Below are 25265 nucleotides of genomic sequence, written 5' to 3' on the forward strand. Positions count from 1 at the left end.
GTGCAGAATGTGTGCGTCAGTGTGACTGTATTTCTTCCTCCCTTCCCCCTGGCACCAGCCCATGAGCCTCCCAGGTGCACTCCATAGTGATGTAGTAGTAGGCTTAGCATATTATCGTACTTTTCACAATGTAACTTATGAGAGACCTGACCTTCAGTCCATGGAGAGATGGGCCCAGCTGACCCACCTGGGAATCGACGGACGGCTGAGAAACAAACCAATTGCAGCCCGGCATCCCCTATGGAGTACGATCATGTATACTGTCTTACCAATCAACTGTGCAGGTTCAGACCCTATTTGTGATGTCATTACCAACGCTGTCTGAACATTCTCGAGTAGCAGAGTCCTTTGCTGATTTTTTTGTTTTTGTATTCTGTACAATTAAACCTTGTTATCCTTGCAAGCTATCTCTTGAATTCTTTCCCTAGATGGTTGTATTCATTCTGATGTGAGCGTAACAGGGCACAGCCTTCAATTGCACAGAGCTTACTATAATTCATGCATGTCAGTTCATACTCCCTTGTGCACCTGAGCCAGCCCTCTCTACCTTCATGCGAGACAGGTGACATTGTGTGCACATACTAAATAAGTTACTTTCATGCACCGACTAGGCCTTGTGCCAATCGACCGTGCTAGTTCATAGGGCAAGGAACAAGAACCTTTGGGTGTACAAGTGCTGGAGGAAGGTGTTAAGATGCATTTATAAACTATTACCTGATGTGCCGAAGTTTAGGAGGCCATCCTCGGTTTAGTGAAACAGGGGAACTTTCTGGGCAAGCCAAACCACTCTAGGTAACTTGGAAGGCGGCGAAGACTAAGTCTCAGGAGGGTTGATAGTGATAGGAAGCCCACAATGAGCACACACAGCAATGAACCACAAATGAAACATATCTATACATTTATTGTCGACAGGACCAATAGATACAAGTAAACATACAAGACATAAATCTAATACTGGATTTGGTGGTATCGGCGGCTGCGAGGAAGCGGTCGTCTAACACTTCTGTCCTCTGGACAGCGAGGGGAAGAAGTTGGACACAGTGGGAAGGAAGGTGATTTACACCGCAGCGGCCAACGCACTGGCGATCCTGGCCAGGTACGACAGGGAGCTGTGATACAAGCTGGGCCCTATTCTGCAGTTCCTCCCAGATGATCAGTGGATGGAGGCAATCGCTCTTTTTGAGGAGGGGGAAGTTGCTTCTGATCATGCCAGTACTATGGCATTGGACGTCAGATGGGGAACGGTGTCTGCCTTCGTCAACAAGGCTGGATGAAGGTCACGAATTTCCGGCAGGAAGTCCAGGTGAAGGTGTTGGACATGCTCTTCGACTAAGAGAACTTGTTTGGGAAGTTCGTCGACAAGTCCCTCCATGCAATCAAGGGAGATACAGAGATGGCCCGTTACTTGAGCACTCTCCAACAGCAGTGCTCTTCTTTTAGCTTCTGCAGGGGAAAGTCGAATATGTTGTCCAAAGGTTTCTCCTCTGTGTGCTGTCAACCTTCCAGATCCACAACATAGGAAGCCTACAGGGGCCGTTCCCAGGCCCACAGTAGCAGAGGACAGCGTCGCCCGTAGGGCAGAATGCTGGCTCCGAAGCAGGCCTGAACTGGCCGGGACGTCACCCCCCACATGTGCACCCTGCTAGGCGGCCGGCTGACGAGGTTCGTCAGAGAGTGTAAAATCATCACCACTGACAGATGGGTGCTGGATGCTCTCGCCCGAGGACACACTCTGGAGTTTCAACAGAGGTGTCTGCGGATCCCGGCTTTGTTCCGTCAGGAGCAGCACATTCCTCAGCTCCTAGAAGAGGTGCGGGCTATGCTGCAAAAAGGGGTGCTAGAGCTGGTTCCCCAATGGCTCTGGTGTTCTGCAGTCTATGCCCGATAATTTCTGGTCAGGAAGAAGACAGACGGCTGGAGGGCCATACTAGACCTGTGATGTCTCAACAAATATTTAAAGTCCCAAAGGTTCAGGGTGGTCACGTTGCAGCATGTGCTCAGCCAACTGGAAGAAGGAGATTTCTTGACGTCGCTGGCCCTAGAGGACACCTATTTCCACATCCCCATTCACAAGAAACAATGAAAAGGTTCTGCGTTTCGTAGTCCAGGGCCAGCACTACCATTGCTAGGCCCTACATTTCAGATTGAAGTCAGCCCTCAGAGAATTCACAAAATGCCTGGCAACGTTGGCAGTCCATCTACGGCTACGGGATATGCACATGTACCCATACCTCGACGACTGGCTCATCCAGGCCCGCTCCTGGGAGCTGGCCATCGGAAACACAGAGACGACTGTCCAGCTACTGACGGATCTGGGATTCTCCCTCAACTCTGCGAAATCCTGCTTGACACCATCACAGAATGTGCTGTTCCTAGGAGCCAGACTCAACACAGTGTCCTGTCTGGCATCACCCTCGGAGGAGAGGGTAGCGGCCATTCAAGGGAAGGTGCAGCGGCTGTTGTCGATGAAGACGGCCATGGTGCGAACCATCAAGTCGTTGCTCAGCATGATGTTGTCCTGCATCTACCTTGTCCGGCTCTGCAGGTTGCAAATGTGACTTCTTCAGGAGTTCCTGGACCCTCGCTGGGTACAGGTGTCCAGAAGCTTCGCAGACAAAATCCCGCTCGACGACGAGTTCTTTCGGGTGATAAGGTGGTGGGGCATCCACTCCAACATCCCCTGGGGTTTCAAAACCCCCATACCAGGAGACTGTCACCACAAATGTTTCCCTGGAAGGTTGGGGAGCCCACACCAGACGGCTGCACGCCAGAGTCCTGTACCTGTTGGAGGAGAAGGACCTCCATATCAACATCCTGGAGCTACGGGCAGAGTTCTGGGCCCTCAAGTTATTCCTTGCGTCTCTGAAGGGCAAAGTGGTGAAGATTTTCACAAACAACACCGCCACCATGTTCTACATCAGGAAACGGGGGCAATCGATCCCCAGCGCTCTCCAGGGAAGCGCATGACTTGTGGCGCTTGGGCGTCGGACAAGAGATGTTCCTCGTTCCTCTTCACCTAGCGGGATTCAAGAATACCATTGCAGACTCCCTCAGCAGGGAGTTGCACTCCTTCATCCATGAGTGGGAGCTGTGGCAGGACCAGGCAGACCACATCTTTGTCAAGTGGGGCAGGCCCCAGATCAATCTGTTTGCAAAGGTGGCAAACTCCAAATGCCAGAAGTTTGCCAGCAGATTCTACCAACTGAGGAGCATGGGGGACGCGTTCACCTTCCTCTGGTAAGAGCAGTTTCTGTTTCTGTATGCATTTCCCCCATTGCCTCTCCTTCTACGAATCATCAGCACACTCAGACAGTGCCACTGCAGAATGATACTCATCGCCCCGGTATGGCTGAGGCAGATTTGGTACCCGGACCTTCTCAGCCTGTCTGTGTCACCTCCGGTCAAGCTGCCGGTAGTCCCGGATCTTCTCACCAAAGAAGGAGGCGCAATCCTACATCACGACCCAGGATCGCTGAGCCTGAGGGCTTGGCTCCTGCAGCCCTAGAGTTTGGAGGATACGAGTTGCCAGCAGACTGCAGGGAGGTCCTTGTAAAAGCCATGGGGTTGACGACCTTGAAGTGCTATGGTCTCAAGTGGAAGCATTTCGCTACATGGTGCCAGTCACAGAGGATTACCCCTTTGATGGTCATGGCCCCAGAGATCCTGCCATATTCGCTATCCTTGTCCAACGCTGCACTGGTGCACACCTCCATCAAGGTGCATCTGGCGACCATCTCCAGCTACACCAGATCGACTGGAAGATCATTGCATTGGTCCCATGGACTCGTCACAGAGTTTCTCAAAGGACTTTTCAGATCTTCCCCACTGGCAAACTCAATGTGGTTCTGACGAGGCTCATGGGCGCCCCCTTGAGCCTCTGCATCAAGTTCCACTCAAATTTCTCTCATGGAAGACGGCCTACCTCTGCCAGGAGGGTATGTGAAAACAGCCATACCTGAAAACAGCCATACCTGACATTCCACGAAACGAGGGTGGTGCTGTCTATGCACGCCTCCTTTATGCCAAAGGTTCCATCGGAATTCCACCTTCACAAGCCTTGTTTTTTCCCTGAAACTTTTATCGCCGGCAGAAAGGGCCTTGCATTCACTGGATGTTGCTCCAGCCCTGAAGTTCTACATCACACGCATGAAGAGTTTTCTAAAGACTTCTCAGCTGTTTGTAAACTTTGGCCATGTGAACCATGGGAAGGCCTTGTCCAAGACTTCCATTTCAGGTTTGCTCTCCGGCTGCATCACGCACTGTAATCGTTGCTTCACTGACCGCTGCGCGCTGTCCGAGATTCCACTACTCCAGAGGGATCGCTGTGACGACAGCGTTCCCGTCTGGTGTGCCCCTACGTGGCAACTGCAAGGCTGCTATGTGGAGGTCCACTCAGACCTTAGCAAAATTCTACTGCGTCGACAGGGATTCCAGGGAGGAGTCCAGAGTCAGCCAAGTAGTGCCACGCAACATGTTTGCTTGAGGTGAGTCTGTTACAGGGGTAATTGTAATTGCTTCTGTTGAGCCTTGTCACCTCCTGTGGTTGTGTAATGTGGTACTGCTACGTATTTGTTATTCATGAGTATGTGAATGCATGCCAGACCCCATGCTGGAGAAGGAACAAGTTACTTACCTGTAACTATTGTTCACCAGCATGGGTCTAGCATGGATTCACACACGAACCCTCTCTCTGACCCCTCTGTGGCTCTTCTTGGTCATTTTACGTGCTTACCAAATCTGAAGATGGCTGCCAGAGAAGGGGCTTATGGAGAGGACTGTCATTGGATGGGGCAGAATGACCCAGAGGACAGTGATTGGTTTAAAGGAGAAATACAGTTCATAAGTGAAAGTGAAACTGTTTTTCTTTTACTGAGGATTCCCAGCCTGACAACAGGGAATATTCATGAGCATGTGAATCCATGCTAGACCCATGCTGGAGAACAATAGTTACAGGTAAGTAACTTTTTTCCTTATAGCATATTTCAAATGGATTGTGTCCTCCAACGTATTCCTCATCTTTGACATGAAATGTCCAGCTGCGGCTGCTTCGGAAATAATTTTCGGCAAAGGGCACCCTGCGTCAATGGCGTCGGGTTGGTGTCCCTCGAAGGCCTCCGTTGAGCGTGACTTCATCAGAGGTTATAAGTAGCATGCACGGTGCCCGTTGGCCTCAGTTCTGTTTTTCCGCAAAGGTGTTTGCTTTGTGAGAAACACGGCGCGCCTCGTACTTGTAAAGTATACTTCTAACTCTTTATCGCGATACCATCTTGTTATGTTTTCGTCATCTACACCGTCAACACCTCGGTCCGGGTTTAAGAAATGTAAGAACTGCGGCTCGAAGATGTCCATCACCGACATGCATCGAGTTTGTCTGTGCTGCCTCAGCGAGGGCCACACGACTGATACCTATTCCAAATGTCACTCCATGACAGGAAAGGCCTTGAGGGAACGAAAGGCGAAGCTCCCGATAAAAACTGTTTCCAAACCCCCTCTAAGTCCTGACCTGCTAGGCCTTCCACCGAAGAGTCGAGAGGCGACTCTCATCGGGGGACGAAGGCCAAGAGCTATAGATCTAGGAGTGGTTCCCGCCACTCCTCGTCTTCTTCGAAGAGATCGAGGAGAAGGCACCGCCGGTCGCCTTCATCGATGTCTTAATTAGACGGTTCCCCCGAGAGGGTGGCGTGCCCGTCCAAAAAGTCTACACCGAAAGAATGGGAAGCTTTCTGTGTGGACATGCTGAAGTTTATGTTTCGACCGGGCCTTCTTCGGAAGCCAGGAAGGAAAGGTCTCAGCCTAAAACTCACGTGCTCTGGAGCCCGAGTAAACGGCATGATCCTTATCATGAGCCCTCAAGGCCTCGATCGGAAAAGAAATCCAAGGATCATTCGAGACAGTGGGAGAGATCGAGATCGGCTGCGCCTTCGAAGCGCTTGACGACGTTGGTGCGCATTAGGACCTCGACCCCTATTAAACCGTCGATGCCATTGTCGACGCCGACATCATCAACGCAAGCTGCACCAATTTTGACAGCTCAGCCACCAGTGCCTATTGAACCTCCAAAAAAGGCACTGACTAAGACAAAGTCGACTTCTTCGAGACCGTAGAAGTCTTTGGTATCCAAACCAGAGAAGATTTATGCTCCTCTGCCAAAAAAGGATTTTTTCAAGTACCTCAATTCCATTTTTGACGAGGAAGAGCTCTCAGATGAGGAGGATGCTCCTTTTGGACTTCAGTACGGCACACCAAATGTGCCGGAATGCCTTATTTCTGAGGAGAGTAAAATGCAAGATTTCTATGACATCTTGCACAATGCTAGTGGCATTGACACCTCTCCTGAGCTGGACTTCGGCAAACCAGAACCAGGGGAGCATGCTGACTCCTCGTACAGACAGCTCATGTCTAAGGTTGTCGAATACTTGGGTTGGTCTAGACCTCCAGCCCCATATGATCAGGATGATCTGACCGACATTCTGGACAAGGGTCCACCTACTGATCTGATCTTGCCTTTCCATGTGGCACTTCAAAAAAGGGTGGCCAGGAATTGGGAGACTCCGGAAACTAATCCGGCAGTTGACAAAAATATCACAAAGAAATACTGCCCCTCCAGTAGCAACCCCCGCTACCTGTCCAAACACCCCACTCCAGAGAGTCTGGTGGTCCAGGCAGCTACGGCTACCTCAAAACAGGCAGCGTACCCTACCATCCCTCCTGATAGGGATGATAAGCGCGTAGATGGATGGGTGAGAAAGGTCTTTTTTGCAGGGAGCATGGCATTAAAATCTGCCAACTCCACTTGTGCCCTTGCAAGGTTTTCGTACACTCTGTGGGAGTGCATTTCTATGGCGGCAGAGCATATTCCCGAAGGGGAGGAAAGGGACGGCTTCCTGGCTATAGTTAAGGACGGCAAGGAAGCCAGGTGTGAGTCCCTTCAATCTGGATTGGATTCTGCAGATAGCATCAGCAGGTCCATGGTTACCAGCACCGTGATGCACAGATTTGCATGGTTGCGAAAGTCAGGTTTTGCACCAGACGTGCAGGCTAGACTTCTCAACATGCCTTTTGACGGGTCTCATCTTTTTGGTAACAAGGGTGACGATAGCCTTGAGAAGTTGCAGACCTCGAAGGCAGCAGCCAAGTCTTTAGGCACAGCTGTTAGGCAACCTTAGCCTTTTCGTGCTAGCGGACAACCTTGGAGGGTTAGAAAGAGCGTGCCACCTGATGTTAGGGCTCGAGACATTCTTAAAATGATAACATTTCGGAGTGCCCAGAGTCTTCTGGCCTTCGACTTTTTGAGGTTGCTCGGCCTCATGGCATCCTGCCTTTTTCTGGTCCCAGAGGCCCACCCGAGAATGAGATCACTTCAATGGGCTCTGAGAACACAATGGTCACAATTCTCAGGAAGGATTTCGGACCATCTTCAGATTCCAACTAGAGTGTCACAGGATCTTCTGTGATGGGCCTGCGAGGAGAATATTCTGAAGGGAGAACCCTTTTGGCAACAATGGCCGGAGATAACGGTAGTGACGGACCCCTCCCTCACGGGGTGGGGAGCGCACGCCAAGAATCTGACCATCAGCGGTTGTTGGTCTCCATCGGAGTCCAAACTACACATCAATCTTTTGGAGCTGAGAGCAATCAGACTAGCGCTTAAGGCTTTCCTGCCCTCGGTTCAGGGAAGAAATGTCCTGATAATGACGGACAGCACCGTGGCCATGCACTACCTCAACAAGAGAGGAGGTGTAAAGGCAATGTAGCTCTGGTACTGGGCTATTCAAGAAGGAATCTACCTGTCAGCGGTTCACTTGGCCGGAGAGGAGAACACGGCGGCGGATGCTCTGAGCAGGCACTAGCTCAGGAAGTCCTTCAGGAGATCTTCACCCTTTGGGGAGCCCCTCAAGTGGATCTGTTTGCGACCGGTGCCAACCGGAAGTGCGGGCAGTACTGCTCAAAGGAATTTCCTCAAGAGGAGCTCTAGGAGACGCGTTCATGGTGGACTGGGAGTTCCCACTACTGTAAGCGTTTCCTCCAGTCCCTGTCATTCCTCGTGTAATCAGGAGGTTGCGAAGGTTCGGGAAACACATGATCCTAATTGCTGCACATTGGGCCAGAAGAACATGGTATCCGGACCTTCTGAACATGTCCATCTGTCCTCCGATGCGTCTTCCTCAAAGAGAGGACCTTCTCTCGCAAGAGGAGGGTTGGGTTGTCCATCCAGAGGTCAAGAATCTCAACCTTCACGCCTCGTTTCTCAAAGGCTGAGATATAAGGATTGGGACCTCCCGGATGACGTAATGGAGGTGCTATTTTCGGCCAGAAGACCAGCAGCAAAATCTCTCTACCCTTGCCGTTGGAATACGTTTTGCGACTGGTGTAGAGAAAAGAACGTTGATCCTTTTCAGTGTAAAACTCTGGATGTTTTATCTTTTTTGCTTTCGTTAGCACATAAAGGTCTTCAGGTTCGCACCATTAAGGGCTACCTGGTGGTGCTGTCAATCTTTAAGCGCTCATCAGAAGAATGCTCCTATTTCAAGATCCCACTGGTGACTCAATTTCTAAAAGGGCTCACTAATGTGTTCCCTCCATCTCCTTTTCAGGATCCGGTTTGGGACCTCAACCTGTTTTTAAAATGTCTGATGTGTGCCCCATTTGAACCTTTGCACACATGTCTGTTAAGCTTTTTAACCTTTAAGACAATACTATTGGTTGCGATAACATCAGCACGTAGAGTGAGCGAGTTGTAGGCACTTTCTTCCAAGCCACCCTTTACTGTGTTCCACAAGGACAGGGTTGTGTTATGGGTAAAACCCTCCTTCTTGCCTAAGGTAGTTTCTGACTTTCATTGAAGTCAGAAGATTGTGCTAACGGCTCTCTATCCTCCACCTCATCCTGGGAAGGAAGAGGAAAGGCTCCATAGGTTAAACCCTATGAGAGCGTGGAGCTTTTACATTTCCAGACGGCCGAAATTGAGAGTGGATGACCAGCTCTTTGTAGGGTATGCAGGACATAAACTAGGTTAGGCTGTTTCCAAACAGACCTTGTCTAGGTGGATCATCCTCCCCATATCTGAGTGCTATAGACTGGCAGGCAAAGACCCTCCTGAGGGTTTACGAGCCCATTCCACCAGGGGCATGGCTACATCGACAGCCCTTCAAAGGGGTGTCCCTATTAAGAACATATGTGATGCGGCAACGTGGTCCTCGATACACACGTTTAGGACGCATTACTCTCTGAATACTTCCCATGCTCATTTATGTTGCTTTTGGTAAGGCAGTACTTTACTCTGCCCTTTAAGATTCTCCATATACACAAATTCTTCACCCTCCTTCAATCATGGATACTGCTTTAGGAGTCTGTCAAAGATGAGGAATACTTTGGAGGATACAATACATTTGGAAAACAAGTTACTTACCAACTGGTAACGTTCTTTCGACTGGATGCTCCTCCAACGTATTCCTCATCACCCTCCCAACCTACTCCGCTGTAGAATTTCCCGTGCTATTACAGCTATCGTTCCACCAAGGCTGAGTACTGTCATGCCCGTGTTTATGGGCCTTTCTGCTGCATGAGGAGGGGAATTACAGAAATGAGGTCAACGGGACTTAGGGAGGTTGGAAACTGTTTCTGCCTGCAGCTTCCCCTTTCGTTCCCTCAAGGCCTTTCCTGTTATGGAGTGACATTTGGAACAGGTATCAGTCTCATGGCCCTCGCCAAGGCAGCACAGACTAACTCGATGCGGGTCGGTGATGGACATCTTCGAGCCGCAGTTCTTACATTTCTTGAAACAGGACCAAGGTGTCAACGGTGTTGATGCCGAAAACATAATGAGTCGGTATCTCGATAAAGAGTTAGAAGTATACTTTACAAGTACGAGGCGCGCTGAGTTTCTCACGAAGCGAATGCGTTTGCGGAAAAAGGGAACTGAGGCCAACAGGTACCGTGCATGCTACTTATAACCTCTGATGACGTCACCCTCGACGGAGGCCTTCGAGGGACACAAACTCGACGCCACTGACGCAGGGCGCCCTCTGCCGAAATGTTTTTCCAAAGCAGCCGAAGCTGGACATTAAATGTCAAAGATGAGGAATAATTTGGAGGAACATCACGTCGAAAGAACGTTACCAGTTGGTAAGTAACTTGTTGTTCTCCCCCATGTGTGCAAGGAGAGAATAGGCGTGCAAGGGTTTTCGGATGGAAGTACAGTGGTAGAAGTGTACCGAAAAAAGTAGTGGAATTGTGGTCTCAGCGGGGTACAGGGTAAGTTGAAGCCTAGTGCAACATGTGACAAGTGTTGCAGCCGGGTCATTGCAATAGTCGAAGTGACTAGTAACTAAAGCTCCTTTTACAACTTTACACTTGCACAGTGACATGAATGGGCGAATCCTTTATAAGAATGGTGAATATTGTCATAAAAAGTACAGTAATGGTAAACAGAAATAATAAAAGTAGTGGAACACTGCTCCCAACCTCTCCCACTCACTTCAATCACTGTTCTAAGCAACTGTGTTAATAATTTTCCAGCCCTTCACCCCACTCATGGGCTTCCTTACAATGTAGTACTTTGTCATGCTACACAGTCACAGCCATACCTCCACGCATTGAGATCTAATGTCCCGTAACATGCTTTCATGTGTATCGAGAGGCTCTCAGAATCTTGTGCTGCGGTTATCTGTAGCTCTATTTCACTTCAGCTGGTTTATTAGGACCTTGCGGGCACCCACTGTGGTAGATACACAAACCCCTCTAAGCGTGACTTAAAATGCCTCCCACAGAGTGAGTGGATCAGGGGCCGTTGTCCATAAAGTAGTTAACTACTGCTTCTTTTAATGTGGCTCGGTACACGCCATTGAGCAGTTCTTTAGAATTGAACTTCCATGTTGGGATAGGGGGTCTTGGGCGCCGTCTTTGTAATGTAATGAGTACTGGCGAATGATCGGAGAGGGTTCTGGCCAGGTATGTTGCCTCAAAAAGAGCTGTGCATGTTCCCTGCCCGTGATTAAATGATCAATGTGTGAGAATGAGGAGTATGCGCATGTGTCTGGTTGGATCGTTCTCCAGATGTCTATCAAGTTTAAGTCATAAATCAAGTTTAAGTCATAATCTGTTTCTGCTTTTTAGTGGTGAATGATGGCTGAGTGGCTGTCAACAATGTTCATGGCCTAGTTGAAGATGCAATTGACGTCCCCCCTCCTCACCCAAATCCAGATCGCCTCCCTGTCTAGATTAAATTTGTCAACTATATGGGTGAAACAGCTTGCTTCATTAGTGTTTGGATACAAAGTATACACTGCAACCTTTGTTAGTGAGAGTGAAGTCTAATCTGAGAAAATCTTGGATTATTATTAATATTCTTTAGGTGTAGATCAGAAAAAACGATCCTGGCACATGGATCGTGAAATTTGCAAATACACTGAACAGTTCTCTCAGGTCTAATTCACATTCTAAGCAAATGTATGTGCCGGCATCCTGTAAACATTGGAAGTACATTATGATTTATTGAAATGTATCATTTGTCATGTTACAGACATAAGAAGTTTGTTTAACCCCCTGATGAAGGGCGCAAAGCTCAAAACGAGTTGGGCATTTTATTAAAAAGAAAATGGACACCGAAATTCAAGGACTCAAGATGTGCTGTTTATTATATATCTATTTGATTTTTATAGTACATCTTATGAAATCAAGACTCAGTTACATAAGAATTGTGAATCCTACTTTAACATACTTTGCTACTAGAGACTACCAATCTATTGCTATATCTAATTATTGGCTCCTTCAGCCAGTGATAGTGTGCAGGGAATGGGAGTTCCCCCACTTAGGGAACTTTTCAGTGTATTTGCATTAGTGTTTGGGGCATATGTAATAATTAGGCAGACAGTGTTCAAGGGGCCCCTCAATTATAATAATTCTACCTTCCCTGCACTTGCCTACTATCTACGCCCTAAAATGAGTGCTACTTGGCATCCAGATTAGCACGCCTCTAGTATAGGACGAATAAACAGAGCCAAATCCATGTCCACCCCATCGCTTCAGTTCTTTAGTTTGTCTCTCAATTGTCAAATGAGTTTCCTGAAGCATCGCAATAGTAAACTTTTTCCTTGTGATATACTGCTTGACCCTACAGCTCTAAACAAAACAATTTAGGCCTGGCATATTCCATATTACAATTAAATGGGGAATTATCACTGAGCGCCCCTAAGTGAGGTCTCCTATCCTCCGATTCCTTGCTTCGGCCCACCCCTCTCCTGCCACAAGGGACGTTGTGATAATTAAAGAGTAAGTCTGGGTGAAGACAGTCACAGGTGTAGACATTAACAACGTTTCAAAACGGCAAAACAATACAACAGTACCATGAAGTTGGGTAACCAGCCTCAATAGCTGAAGCTATTACATTTGCGCACATATTTGAGCTCAGTCCTGATTGCCACAGAGTTTAGTACAGAGGAGAGGTTGCACAGTACGACTGTAGTGAGCTACACTAAGAGTGCGGTGGTAGTAGAGGGGTGGTTTCCCAATCGAACTGAGTTAGTGAAGTGTGAGTGTGTGATAGTGCCCTATTGGTCGCATTCATTAAGTTAAAAGTTACAGCTGTAGCGGATAGTTCCTGTGTCGGCCAATGAGTCACTGCCGTCATTCAGCCACTGGCATGAGGGAAACAGACAGCACAGATCAGGTTTAGCAAGGTGAGATTGCCGCAGCATTTGACTCAACGGGAAATTTTGATGTTCAAAAGTGTCTAAGGCTGCATACCCACTCGTTCTGGTTTCTGGTTTCCCCATAGTGGCATCTGTGGGTTCTCGAGTCCTATCATTGCTCTCCCTTTTTGGCGCACAGGGATTGATAGTGTCCAGCCAGTTGTGCGCGTCTTCCGGTGTCTCGAAGAAGAAGGTTGTATCATTATGTATTATTTTCAATTTTGCAGGGAACATAAGCATGTATCGTATCTGAAGTGGTCACAGTTTGGATTTAATGGGTTTATACGAGTGTCTCATCCTCCGCACTTGTATGGTATAATCCAGGTATATCGCAAGAGTTCTGCCTCCTCTTGAGATTCTGCTGACCTGTCTGGAGAATTTTAGTATCGCTTCCTTGTCTAGGTAATTCAATATTTTGGCGATGAGCGGGCACGTCAGGGTACACAGCGGGAGGTTTCTTTATTAAGGCTCTATGTGCCCACTCAACCACTAATCTCGGAGATAGGGCACCTGGTCCAATCTTCTGGAGCAACAGGCTTTCTGCATAATCTGTGCAGTCGTGTCCTTCCATAAACTCCGGAAAGCTAACAAGTCTTATATTATTTCTCCAAGCCTGTCCCTCCGCATTCTCAGTTCTCAACAGGGTTTGTGCGTGTTTCTGAAGGTTGGATGTTTGTTTGTGGAGGACTGATAACCTCCTGCTCAGTTTCTGCAATCTTGCTCTCCATAGTACCCTCCCTATCAGCCAAGTTCTTTAGATCGTGACGGAGGAGCGATACATCCACCCTAACCCTCCCCTACCTTGGTTTTGAGTGAAGAGCATAGAGCTGCAATCGCATGGACCACTGGGCTGGCGTCAGTGTCTTTGGCATCTTCATTGTCTTGTGTTTGCTTCTCCGCAGAGAGCTGCGTCGATTTGTGGGCATAAGTATCCATGTTGGTCTGCCTAGATCTCAGCGAATGGCCATCATTCGGTATCTGAATAGCAAGAGGGTAAGAGTGTCACTGGAGTGATCTCTGTGCCAGAGAGTGAGGTTATAGCGCCCCAATCTCATCACTGCTGAGGTTGTTAGATGAATGTACTGCACATATTCAGAAACAACAAGAGCTTTGATCAGTGTCCACCCATGTACATCACATGAAGGCAGCATAAAGTTCACAGAGTGCTAGTTTCTAGTAAGTATAAACAGAGGGGCCCAGCTGCAGTGGTCAGACCCTCCGTGTAGGGAGCAGCTTCTGTCCCGTACCACCAACACGTGTATAGCTACAGGTGCAAAGGGGCTTAACCACAGAAAGCGTTAGGCGTACCTCCAGAGGGCAAACAAGTCTTTGGTTGCTTGACCCGCACTCTGTACAGTCATGTGGGTGGTTAAAAAGGATCAGATGTTGCATGCATTTAAAGAGCATCCACCTCCCGCCGCCAGCTGTCTGTAGGGATTCACCTTGCTGTCAGTGTATGGACCCCCTCAGTGGCAATGGCGATGCGAGGGGGTCACATGGGATGCTGCTGCTCCCCGGTTGTTTCTCGCTCCAGTCCGGCTGCAATCTCTGCCAGCAGACCCTCTGCTTTCCTAGAGCCTCCTCATGGTTGTTTCTGTATCCGTCGGATTATCGCCACCGAGGTTGATCGGCCTCCTCATCCAGAATGAGGGGGGTTGCTGTGAGTAGAATGCCATTCTGCAAGCAGTCCTGTCCCGGTGCAATGTGGCTCGGGTTTTCAACAGTCCGCACCTAGGAATTGAGGCCAAAATGGCCACTGTATGATTGGCACACAGAGCTCAGCAGTCACCTCTTCTCCATTTGGCAGTTGGCCACGCCCCCCTCTGTCACTTTACTCAACATGGATCTCATTCATTCTCCAGACCGAGAGCGCCATGTCCATGAGTGGGCCGCTGAGAACCTAATTTACCAAGTGACCATTTCTTGGCGATCGCCCCCACCCCAGGTTCACAGCCTTGGCTGGATCGCACTAATTCTGCCATTCCACCCAAAATATTACAGCTATGGTAAATTGTTCACACACAAACTTTCACAAGACTTTCCGGACAGGGTTCCTGGATCCTAGCTAGTCCCTTGCCCAGCAGATCACTTTAAACATACTGACCTATCACTGCACATTTGAATGCCCTTTGGGAAAGTGTGCGCCTCCCAACTTTGTTGCCAGGGCTTTGCTCAGACCCCTGTGAAAGGCTTGACCTGCTTAAATGCTACTACAGGTAAAGCAGTGGAGCTCAGGAGCCAGCAATTCACCTCTAAACTTGACCAAATAGTCCCTGTTTCTTCGTAACTCACCAGGGACCTTATTGCTGCCAATGAAAAAGTTGTGATAAAATCCCCTGCATGTCCATACAGCTGAATGGAGGAATGCCAAGGGGACCAGGTATTGTTGCATGCTGCGTGATGCTTGTTCAATGGTCAGCATGGAGTGGATCTCCTAGATAACTTCACCATGCCACGAACAAGAGTTAGGTGATGGACACACAAACAATGCTTTACTCACTGTCCATTTAAGAGTCAGCTAGGAATGTCCCTGACAGAATTTGGCTATCCTTTTCTGGGGAATAACAGCCACAACCGTCAGCAGCCTTTATGCTTCCCAAACATATATGCCACTGCATCAGATCCTTATAAACAGTTATTGCCAAAAGCCATGTTGGCAAGAATAGCAATAAAGAGAACAAGACCTTGCTTGCATTCTCACTTGGCTGCAGCTTAGCACTGAGAAGTGGCATCTAACTTGCTGCAACCCTGCAGGGAGGTAAGATGTGGAGAGCCAGCACAAGCAAACTGCACTGTGTGGTGAGAGCAAGAGAAAGAACATCTTAACTGGTGACCCCCATGCTTGAGAACTCAGGCCGTGGGTGTGGAACACAGAGGTCTGTGGAGCCACACTCACCTGAGAAGAATGTAGACAAAGCACAGCTCTGCTAGTCCAACGGCCCCATACAAAAACTACCCTCTTTAACCAGGCAATTACTGGACCATCAGGGTTATAAAGCAGGCTGGCTGAAGCATGGCAGTGTGTGTGCATTGAAAAGTAGTTGATTTCGAAAAGACTGGAGGAGAGAGCAGATAGAGAGAGAGCAGGAAGTCAGCATAGAGCAAGAGGACGAGAGGAAGGAAGAGGTGAAACATCAGGCATTAGAACAAGAGATGGTGGTGGGTGTTAAGGGAGGGAACGGGAGTGGGGCAGAGGGCGAACATAAGTTGGTGAGAGGAAGAGGAGGGTGAGAGGAGCGGATAATGACATCATGAGTTGGAGAGGAGGCAGTGGTGTAGGAGGGCGAGAAAAGAAATATTGGGTGTTTGAGTGAGGAAGCAGATGAGATTAAGAGGAGTTTAGAGTTGAAGAAAAACGACCAAATGGAGGAGGAGAGTAACAGAAGAAAGAAGGGCATGTTCAGCTCCAACAGGGTGAAGGTGATAGTGGAAAGAGGGGAACTCTGAGACTGACCAGATAGAATCTTGAATACATGAAAGAACAACTGTGCAGCGGAGCATTAACTATGTGCAGGTGAAGTCAGTGGATGGTGAGGTGGCTAAAGGGGCATTGAGGAGGACAGAAAGTGTGGACTTCTGGGCTACTTAGCCAGGACCCTGGGAAAGTGAGCTGGGGAGGAGCCTAGAGGAAAGCCAGTGGAAATTGAGGGATGGCCTCTTTTTGCCCTGGCCTCGTGGGCATTTGTGAAAGGCTGACCAAGACACTGCCTTCTGACACTGACCCAGCAAGCAAGTGCCACTCTAGAATGGAGATCTTGGCAGTTGGACTCTTACCCACCCACCCCCACGCCCACCCACCCACCCTCCCAAACCCAAGCTGTATGAAGAAACAGCCCAGAAAGCATGACGGTTAGGAAATATTCAAAACTCTCCAAAGAATGAGAGACCCCAGAAAACCCCAAGGAAGGCAGTTTCAATAGATATTTTTTGTTTGTTTCCCACATTTTCATTTCAGCCAATTGTGTAAAGAACCACGAAAAACCTTGTTGAACCACATTTCTGAAGTTGTGCCTTCGTGTGGGATTGGGGATCCAATTAGCTGGTAACCTTTGCAGGGATGAGTTATTGTCAAGAGCAAATTCTACACATTTCTGATGTGTTGCAGGAGAGCACTGCACTATTTATGATTAAATTGTGTTCCCTTTTTTTACGCAGAAATTTCCAACTGAAGGACTTGCAAGTGTGGTTCGAAATGTCTTCGACTTTGATTCCTACAACCAAGAAATGCGGGACATTTTGATGACCTCTTTGCACAAACATGGGATTCCTATTGGAGCAAAGCCAACCAGCGTGCAACTGGCCAAGGAGTAAGGCTAAAACAATCTTCCCAAAGCACACTTTGTTTTTTTATGAACTTCGAATATATTGTCATTTGCTGCTAACCGCTTGATCTCCACCTGAAATACTTGAAACCTATAAATCAGCCAATCCGTTCACATATTAACAGAACACGTATAGTATTTACTGATAAATGAAAATAAGCAAACACAGTTATGTGTTTTTAGATGTCATAATAAAACGTGTTCTTTTTAGGACTTGTTCAATAATTCTCGCAAACTCAATAAAGGGAAATATTTGTTTCTTACTCAGTGTATGTGTTTTGTTGTGAACATACCAGAATATTTCCCAAACCAGCCAACAAAGACTCTGGACTTGGCACTATGTTTTTTTGCTTTTGAATACTGCGAACAGAGCGACCACACGCCATAAAAAAAAACCTAGTTGTCTCTCGTTGCAATCTGCCGTGTTATACATTCTGAAATACTACCCATTATTATCTACATCAAGGGAGACACATACAGATAGACAGTCTTGTTAAGAAAACAGAAAGGAGCCATAATTGAACAACACATACATGGGAGCAGATGTCTTTTAGTGTAGCAAAGGAAAATTGATGCTTGTTTTGAATTCTGGCTGTGATGATAATGGAGAGACCCCCGTCATGCTCCAAAGCACTGCTGTATTTGTTCCAGAGAAAACACATTTGCTTTGGCCTACTTTTATAGATGTACCCTTTCTTGTCAAATCTTAATGTACACAGCAAACATGACTGAGAAAGAAACAAATGTTCCTCATGCATGAGAAAGGCAGGATAGTGTGGACGCAGAGAATGTACAGCACTTTATATATAGTCTACATTATGCAACTCAGTATTGTGACCCATACGGTACAGAGAGATGCACGGAAGAGAATGGTTTTGACAGTGTGAGTAGTGCTCTAGTTTCTACTGTTTATTGGCTTTTTGGCCTTACCAATAAATCCTTTGCATAGCATTTTGCAACTCAGGCACTTACTAACAGCACTTTGTTTTCCTACCACACAGGGCACTAGGCCTGCTCAGACAACCCAAAAACAGACCAAGCATCACCTTAAACGTTTTTTTTAAAAACATTTTTATTGATTTTATATTTTAGAAAAACAAACGCACAACACAATACAACTGTTAATTATTTACAGAAACCACAAAAGAAAATACGAGAAAGGAAAAAGAAAAAAAGAAAAAACTCCCCCCACCCCCCATCAAGCCAGAGCCGGCTCCCTTATATCCTCAGTCGGGGCACCGTCAGGAGAAACATTGTCCGTAGGCACATTTTCAGAATTCTCAGATTCGTCCAAGCCCTGTTGTGGGTTGGTCATAGAGGCCACCAATTGTCGCCAGGCCAGCAAGGGCCCTATCTCCTCCTCGCCCCCTCTAGTGACTGCTTCAAACCAAACCACGGATTCAGCCTCCGCCCACCTCATAAGGTCCGCCCACCATAGTTCCACTCTCGGCCTGCTAGCCGATTTCCAGTTCATGGCAATCCTGCGTTTGGCCAGAACATATGCCAGGTCCCTCAGCTTGCTCAGGTGCCTAAAGTGTCTGGGCCTGGGGAAGATCCCAAGCATACATGACCAGGCAGATCCCACGTCCAACACCACTCCCCCACTTGCGAGCTTCATCTTGACCTCCTCCCAAAATCTATACACTTCCGGGCAGGCCCAAAACATATGTAGCAACCCAGCTTCCACCTCCCCACACCTGGGGCATTTTTGAGTGATCGAGCCTCCGAACCGTGCGATCTTCTGGGGAGTCAGGTAGGCCCTGTGAGTAATGTAGAACTGGAGTTGTTGGAGCCGTGCATTTCGGGACACCTTTTTATGATATCCCAGGACCCTCTTCCACTGACCCTCCGTCATGAGTTCACCCATCTCCTCCTCCCATTCATGCCTCAGTTGGGGCAAATCTTTCCCAGCCTTCGTTCTGAGGAGTTCGTATATCCGTGATATTTCATGCCCACCCTCTGAGACATCATACATAGTTTCAAGGGTGGCATCAGGATCATCTGCCAGTGCCGTCAAGCATCACCTTAAACGTTGTGGGGATATCAACCACACATTTTGGGCCCAAAGCATATTTCCTGCTACTCAAACTCTTATTTCAATGTATTGCATTCTTTTATAGATTCCTCAACTAGATATATGTTCTCCAGCACCAGTTGTTCTCAGAAACATTCTCCAGGGGGCCTAGTGTAGCTCAACACCTGTCATCTCAGATGCTTGGCTTCCTCGACTCCAGGCATAATGTTGCAGCTGTGTAAATTCAGACACTATGCCCCCAGTCATAATGCTGTGTTTTGGGAACTATCATTTTACATTTTTTGCTGTACCACTCTACCTAATCCTGAGCGGCCTGGTTTCAAGCACTGTCACGACTGTAAATCCAAGATGTCCACCACTGACCCACCCAACGTTTGTGGTGCCTTGGGATGCACCATGATGTGGCGCAACACAGGTCCTTTAAGTCAATGAATCCTGAGGCCCTTTAGGGTGCAGGCCACAAAGGTGGTGTTACATTGTTCTCCTTCGAAGTCACCTGCCTCGTCTCACCTGAAGTCTACGGAGGTGGATACAGAGGAGCCTCCCCTGGAGAAACAAGATGAGAGAGTAGTTAGGGGGCATAAGAAGTCGAAGAAGCGCTCACTCTCCAGCAGCCAATTGCATCATTCATCTTCCTCTTCTCATGAAAAGAAGTGAAGTCAGAGAATGTGGAGGGGCATAAGTGAGGATACTTATGAGTCATACGATTTGAAGTCCAGCAATGGTTTGAGTGGCCCATTCAGAGCTTTGAACATCTTGCGTAAGATGGCGAGGCCGGTCAGGCGCCTCAAACTCCAAAAAAGCATGTTGGAGACTATATAAAAGGTACTTCTCACGTTCTGATCCTTTGTCAGTTTTGCTAGTGTGCTGGAGAGTGGGTTGTTTTTACAGGTTGAGCGCTCAGCTGTTGAAACAAAGAGAGTCAAACAGAGAGTGTAATTGAGGCTTAAGGATAGCTTTTTTTATTTGCTTGGCGTTGTCATTTTGGTAACCTTTTATTTTTTAGGGTTTTTTGTGAAGCATTGCCTGTGTTGAAAATACTAAGAAAATCTGTTGTGAATAAGTACAATTATGTTCTTTTTTTCTTGCAATATTTTGCTGCCACCACCCTTAAACTTTGGTCCTGTCAAGTGTGGTCTTCGGATGTTGGAGTGAACAGGAACAGTCTTGATGAGGCTCCCAATCCTATTCTGTGGAGCAAAGCTCCAGACTGGGAAATCAAAAACAGCCATTCCACTTCTATCCTCTAGGTTTCCTCTGACCTGTGATGGGGCAAGACACAAGGTCTGATGGGAAGAAAAGGAGGGCTTCAGGCCCATACATCAATAAGAAGCCTGGAGAAAGGCCACCTTCAAGTTAGACCCAAGAAGGAGGGGTACAAAAGGAGCGAGTATCTTGTTGTGGGGGAAGAAGCTGTCTGAGTTGAAGCAACAAGTGATGTATTACCCGCTTAAGACAGTAAACTGCTGGAATATTGGGGGTGCTTTCCCTCTGTGAAGTGCTATAACCGGGGAGACAGCTCTGACCCTGTGAAGTTTTGAAATGAATGGTACTTCTAGGTGGATATGGTCTTAGCTCAATTATCAAGCCTGTTAGAGGATAATTCTGATCACTCAGGACTAGGCCCAGAGGATGTGCTATATGGAGCTTCTTGGCCTGTCCATCTGCCCTACTTGGCTCCTTCCGGCGCGAGTGGGCCTGTTTTCCCACTCAGTAAGGGTATACTCCATCTAAACCTCAGCAGCCTGAAATATCATCTTAGCTGCTGAGAGACTGGGGTATAGAAGGTGGGATTTGTTGGATGACATCCTGGATGTACCCCTTCCTGCTCAGAGGGTGGACACCATGTTCATTTATACCTGTAGGAGGTGTACATTCCCGGCTTGGTGTCGGAGGAGTGGTCAGGACCCTTTCATCTGTCATACCTCCTCTGGTTTGGATTTTCTGCTCTTCTTGGCCCGTTTGGCCTGGAGATTGGCGATGTTTGGGGAGATGCCATTTTGATCTTTAAAAGGACTCCCGAGCAAAGCAAATTTTCCACAATAACCACTATTGCAGTCTCTGCAGGGTTTGTGCAACCAGTTCCCCCTTGCCAGTCTGTTGTTCCTGCGTTTGACTTGAATTTAGTGTTGACTTTCCTTGTGGCATTGCCACTTGAGTCCTTGCATTAATGATCATTAAAGTTATTTACCCACAAGGTGATTTTCCTAGTAGCCTTCACTTCCGCAAGATGGGTGAGTAGGCTCAGGTGTTGTCTGTTGAACCTCCCTGCTTGGCATTTTCCAAGGAGAAGGTGACTTTGTGATTGAGTCCACCCTTCAGAGTTCTCGCTTCCTAAATTGATATGAGTGAGGCCTAATTTGCATAAGTCATGACACCACAGGAAGTCCCATCATATGACCTGCCATAGCAGGGAGTGACATCACAGATAAACATGATAGAACTGCATGTAAACCTAACAAAAAAAGCAAACAATTCACTAAAATAAAAATACTAGCTAAAATGTCACTTAATATGTCAGATCAAAGTTAGAAAAATAAATCACTCCCAACTGGCAAAAATCACACATTGTTCAGTATGTACAATAATTACCCAGGCACTAGGATAATTAACGGCCACGTCACGTTGGATGCACTATGGACTCAAACCTGACACTATCACATCACATCAACTCAGTGTCAAAATCCTGCTATCTACACCTATGCTTTCTTTGATGTGTCTTTTCCTACCTGAACTTTCCACACAGTCGCCGGGATCATGGCCATCGTCCTCCTTCGCCTGGACTATGCCAAGACCCTGTACCTGGCTCCCCCGCATCACAACTTTGAAAACTCCAACAGGTTCAAAACACTGCAGCAAGGCTCCTTGCTCTTGGCCCCAGAGGACACATCACACCCGCCCTCTGTGTCCTTCGCTGGTTGCTGATCGGGCCACAATCCACCTTTAAAATGCCTACAAGCAGGTAGACTTATCACACAACACTTTTAAGCTAAATACATATATACATTCACTTGGTTCAAATGCATAATACAAATCAGATACTTCTGCAAAGGAAGGTTAGACATGTATTATGCACAAAAAGGTCCACAGAAATTGTCCAGCCCCACGTTGCCTGGGGCCTTGTGCCCTATTGTTCAGGATACAGTTCCATAGAACTTAGGATGCAGGAGAAAATATGCAGGTAGGGTCACTGGGGTCCAGTGAAGGGTTCTTATGGTTTAGGGTTCAAGATAGACTAATGCCCAAAATTAGCCCCAACAGTCAGAAGTCTTGCATAGGCAAGGAATGGCAAAGCCAAAAGTATTGGAATTAGGTTTATTATAAGCCCATTGACTTATATTGTAATATAGGGAGGGTCGTAGCACCTTCGCAGGACTACTAAAGACCACGAACGAGACCGGTCTCCACCAGGACTGCAGCAGAAGTTGGTTGCCAGGTCTCCTTCAGTCAGGTTTCAGGTTTCTTTGCGGGTCTCACAGCAGGACAGGATACTTGGCTCCTTCAAATTTCTCCAGAATCTCTGAAGAATGGGTGCAGGGTTCCTCTTCTTATCCTAAAAACCAGGTAAGAGCTGAAACTCCCACTAGCCAATAGCAGGACTAGCCCACACACACACCCTAGCATTGGTCCAATCAGGACCACTGGTGGGAACATTCATGCATACCACTCAGACACACAGAAACCAGTATATGGTTTGGAGTCAGACTGACCCAGCTTGCATGCTTTCTGCAAACACAAATAGCCCTCCAGTAGTCCGCCAAAAGCTTCTACTTTCCTGGGCACTGGAAGTCCTTATAAGGATTTTCCTGGCCTCTGAAGCCAAGAAGAAGGCTAAACAACAAGATGGAAAAAGAACAGGTGACAAGTCTCGTGGCACAGCCATGTTTGACCAGTAGCCACAGTTAGTAGCCAAATGCGGAAAGCGTGGTAAAGCTAAAACGAAATTCCCCATAAAGTGGGGAAAAGTCACTGCTGGCACCAGCTCATCTTTTAAGCACATCTAAAGTAACCAAAGATCCTCTTAGTATTAGCCTAGAGCAAATAAAATGCACCCCATTGCACTGCAGTGTAAGCTGCTTTGTGCAATGATAAAAAGTTACCACAAGTGATACAAAAGTAACCATAAGTAGCAACATAGTAACACAACTAAGGGAAATACTGTTTCCCAGTACTGATAGCCTGAAAGGACATATCAGTTTCCCCATAACATATGAGCAAAGGCCAGTGTAGTGAAGCATTAAGCAGGTCAGATCCAAAACAGGTCAGATCCAAAAATAAAAGCAAAACGTTTAGGGGTTCCATAAAGATGGAAGGAAAGGTGCAGTAAAGAGAATCTTTCCTAATAAGAGCTCACACCTGCAACCTGTCAAGTGGTTGCAGGTGTATAAGAAAAGAGGAAAAGAGCAGTGTGAGAACTACCAACAGGGAGGACTGTGTGGGAGAAGCCAGCAGGGAGACCTTCCTGTGAGGAGGCCATCGTGGTGGTTCCTGAAAGGAAGCCAGGGTGCCGGCAGATGGCCCAGAAGACCTGTTAAGCCTAGGGTGAGTTCGGCCGCAAGAATTCCACAGGTGTAGGAGCCCCAGTGGTCAGAACACAACAGCAGCTGGAGCTGCAGACCACAGGGAAAGAAGAAAATGAGCTGCCAGCATCCGCAGAAGGGAAGCTGACCTGCCGGCGTGTGCAGGGAAGCACCCGAAGTGCGAGCAGGGCGTGCAGTTACCTGCAAGCCAGCCGGTGAAGCAGAGGTAGAGCAATGCAGACGCTGGAATTGAACACAGAGGACCGGTCAGTGCAGGGGAATGTTACTCGAAGCCAGGGCGCTGCTAGGGGCCACGTATAACTGAAAAATGCTAGATGAACAAAATATAATGCCGAATGAAATGACACATACAGATTGAAATAAACCCAAAGCCACAGGCTGAACAAGAATTAAGCGGTGAAGCCAAATAACGAATATTGAATACCGAAATGAATGAGAACTTTGTGAGCAAAGCTACGAGCTGATGAAAGTTAAATGTGAAAGTGCACATTTGAGAGCAACATACGAAATAAAAGAGCAAGCGTGAAAGAGCATGACAGAAAGATGGGGAATAACTAAGAATACCACAAAGCGGACTTTGTGAATAAATACAGTGCGGCAATGCCAAAGACTGACATAGGATGTGTGACACATTGTGGCAAAGCCAAGAGGCTAACCAGGAGACGCCAGCAGGGTGTGAAACTGCACATAATGCCAAGAGGCCGTCAAGGAGAAGCTAAGTGAATGTGAATCTGTACACAGGGGCAAATATAGAACAACCTCTCTGGGTTGAAGAGCCTAGGGTTCCTGGTTGCGTGACCTGTGATGGGTGGACCGTGTGGTATGGCAATTGAGTCTGGATCAGGGAACCCTCAATTGTGAAAGCGAAAGACGTGAAACAAACTAGGAGGGAACACTTTAAGTGAACCTTTAATGCAATCCAGAAGAAGGGTCAAGTTGACCAGGAGTTGTGTTGAACATTGAAAAACAGAAACCAAGTATAAATTGCTACATGAAAGTCTTGATGAAGGGAACCCCAGGGTTTGGTGAACTGCGATGCTTTATTGAGGACCGAGCCCTCAAGACCCCTTTTTTTGGAACTGTGTTATCTTGAATTTCAGGAGGCGAACCCCCGGGAATTGTGTGGTACTATGTTGCCTTGAACTTGAGGAAGGGGATGCCAAGGATTTGTGCAACTGTTTGAATTTGAGAAAGGTAATCTCGAGACTTTTGTGGAACTTTCTTGAACTTGGGGAAGGGGAGCTGAAAAGGAAGCTGGGAGTTGGAAGAAGCTCAGAACTTTGTGTTGATCACCAATTCTTTTATTATTGACATCCCTACATATTTTTTAGCTTTAGTTGTGAGGGCAAGGATAGGTTTTGGGCACAGACAGCCTTTTAAGTTTAACTCTCTGACTCAGACTTTGCTTAGTTTCGTTCAGGTGGGGGGAAATCCCACCTTCGAGTAGGGCAAGTTAGGACTTCAACCATCCTGACATTTGATATAATAAACCATTTTATTTTGAACTTGGAATCTGTTGTCTGTGTCTTGCTTCATGAAGCCCTCACAGTAGGTGGGGGGCACCGATGAGCCACTTGAGGAGACAAGAGGGTACCTAGCACGCACAGAAAGGATTCCAGTCAATCCGTATGATACAATCTGTTTATCCTCATCTCAGCTAGATATCAGCCTTGACTCT

General features: G+C 47.4%; 1 protein-coding gene across 1 annotated transcript in view; it reads left to right on the forward strand.

The window, feature by feature from the left end:
- The window catches only part of VWA8 (von Willebrand factor A domain containing 8), a 3012337-nt gene that overhangs the window by 1715718 nt on the left and 1271354 nt on the right, over positions 1-25265 (forward strand). The window contains exon 26 of the mRNA XM_069639376.1: positions 16845-16996. Coding sequence (XP_069495477.1) covers positions 16845-16996 — 152 coding nt within the window. The remainder of the gene's footprint in view (positions 1-16844; positions 16997-25265) is intronic.

The sequence above is a fragment of the Ambystoma mexicanum genome, chromosome 7q (genome assembly GCF_040938575.1).
Source record: "Ambystoma mexicanum isolate Mex_15411 chromosome 7q, UKY_AmexF1_1, whole genome shotgun sequence".
NCBI lineage: Eukaryota > Metazoa > Chordata > Amphibia > Caudata > Ambystomatidae > Ambystoma > Ambystoma mexicanum.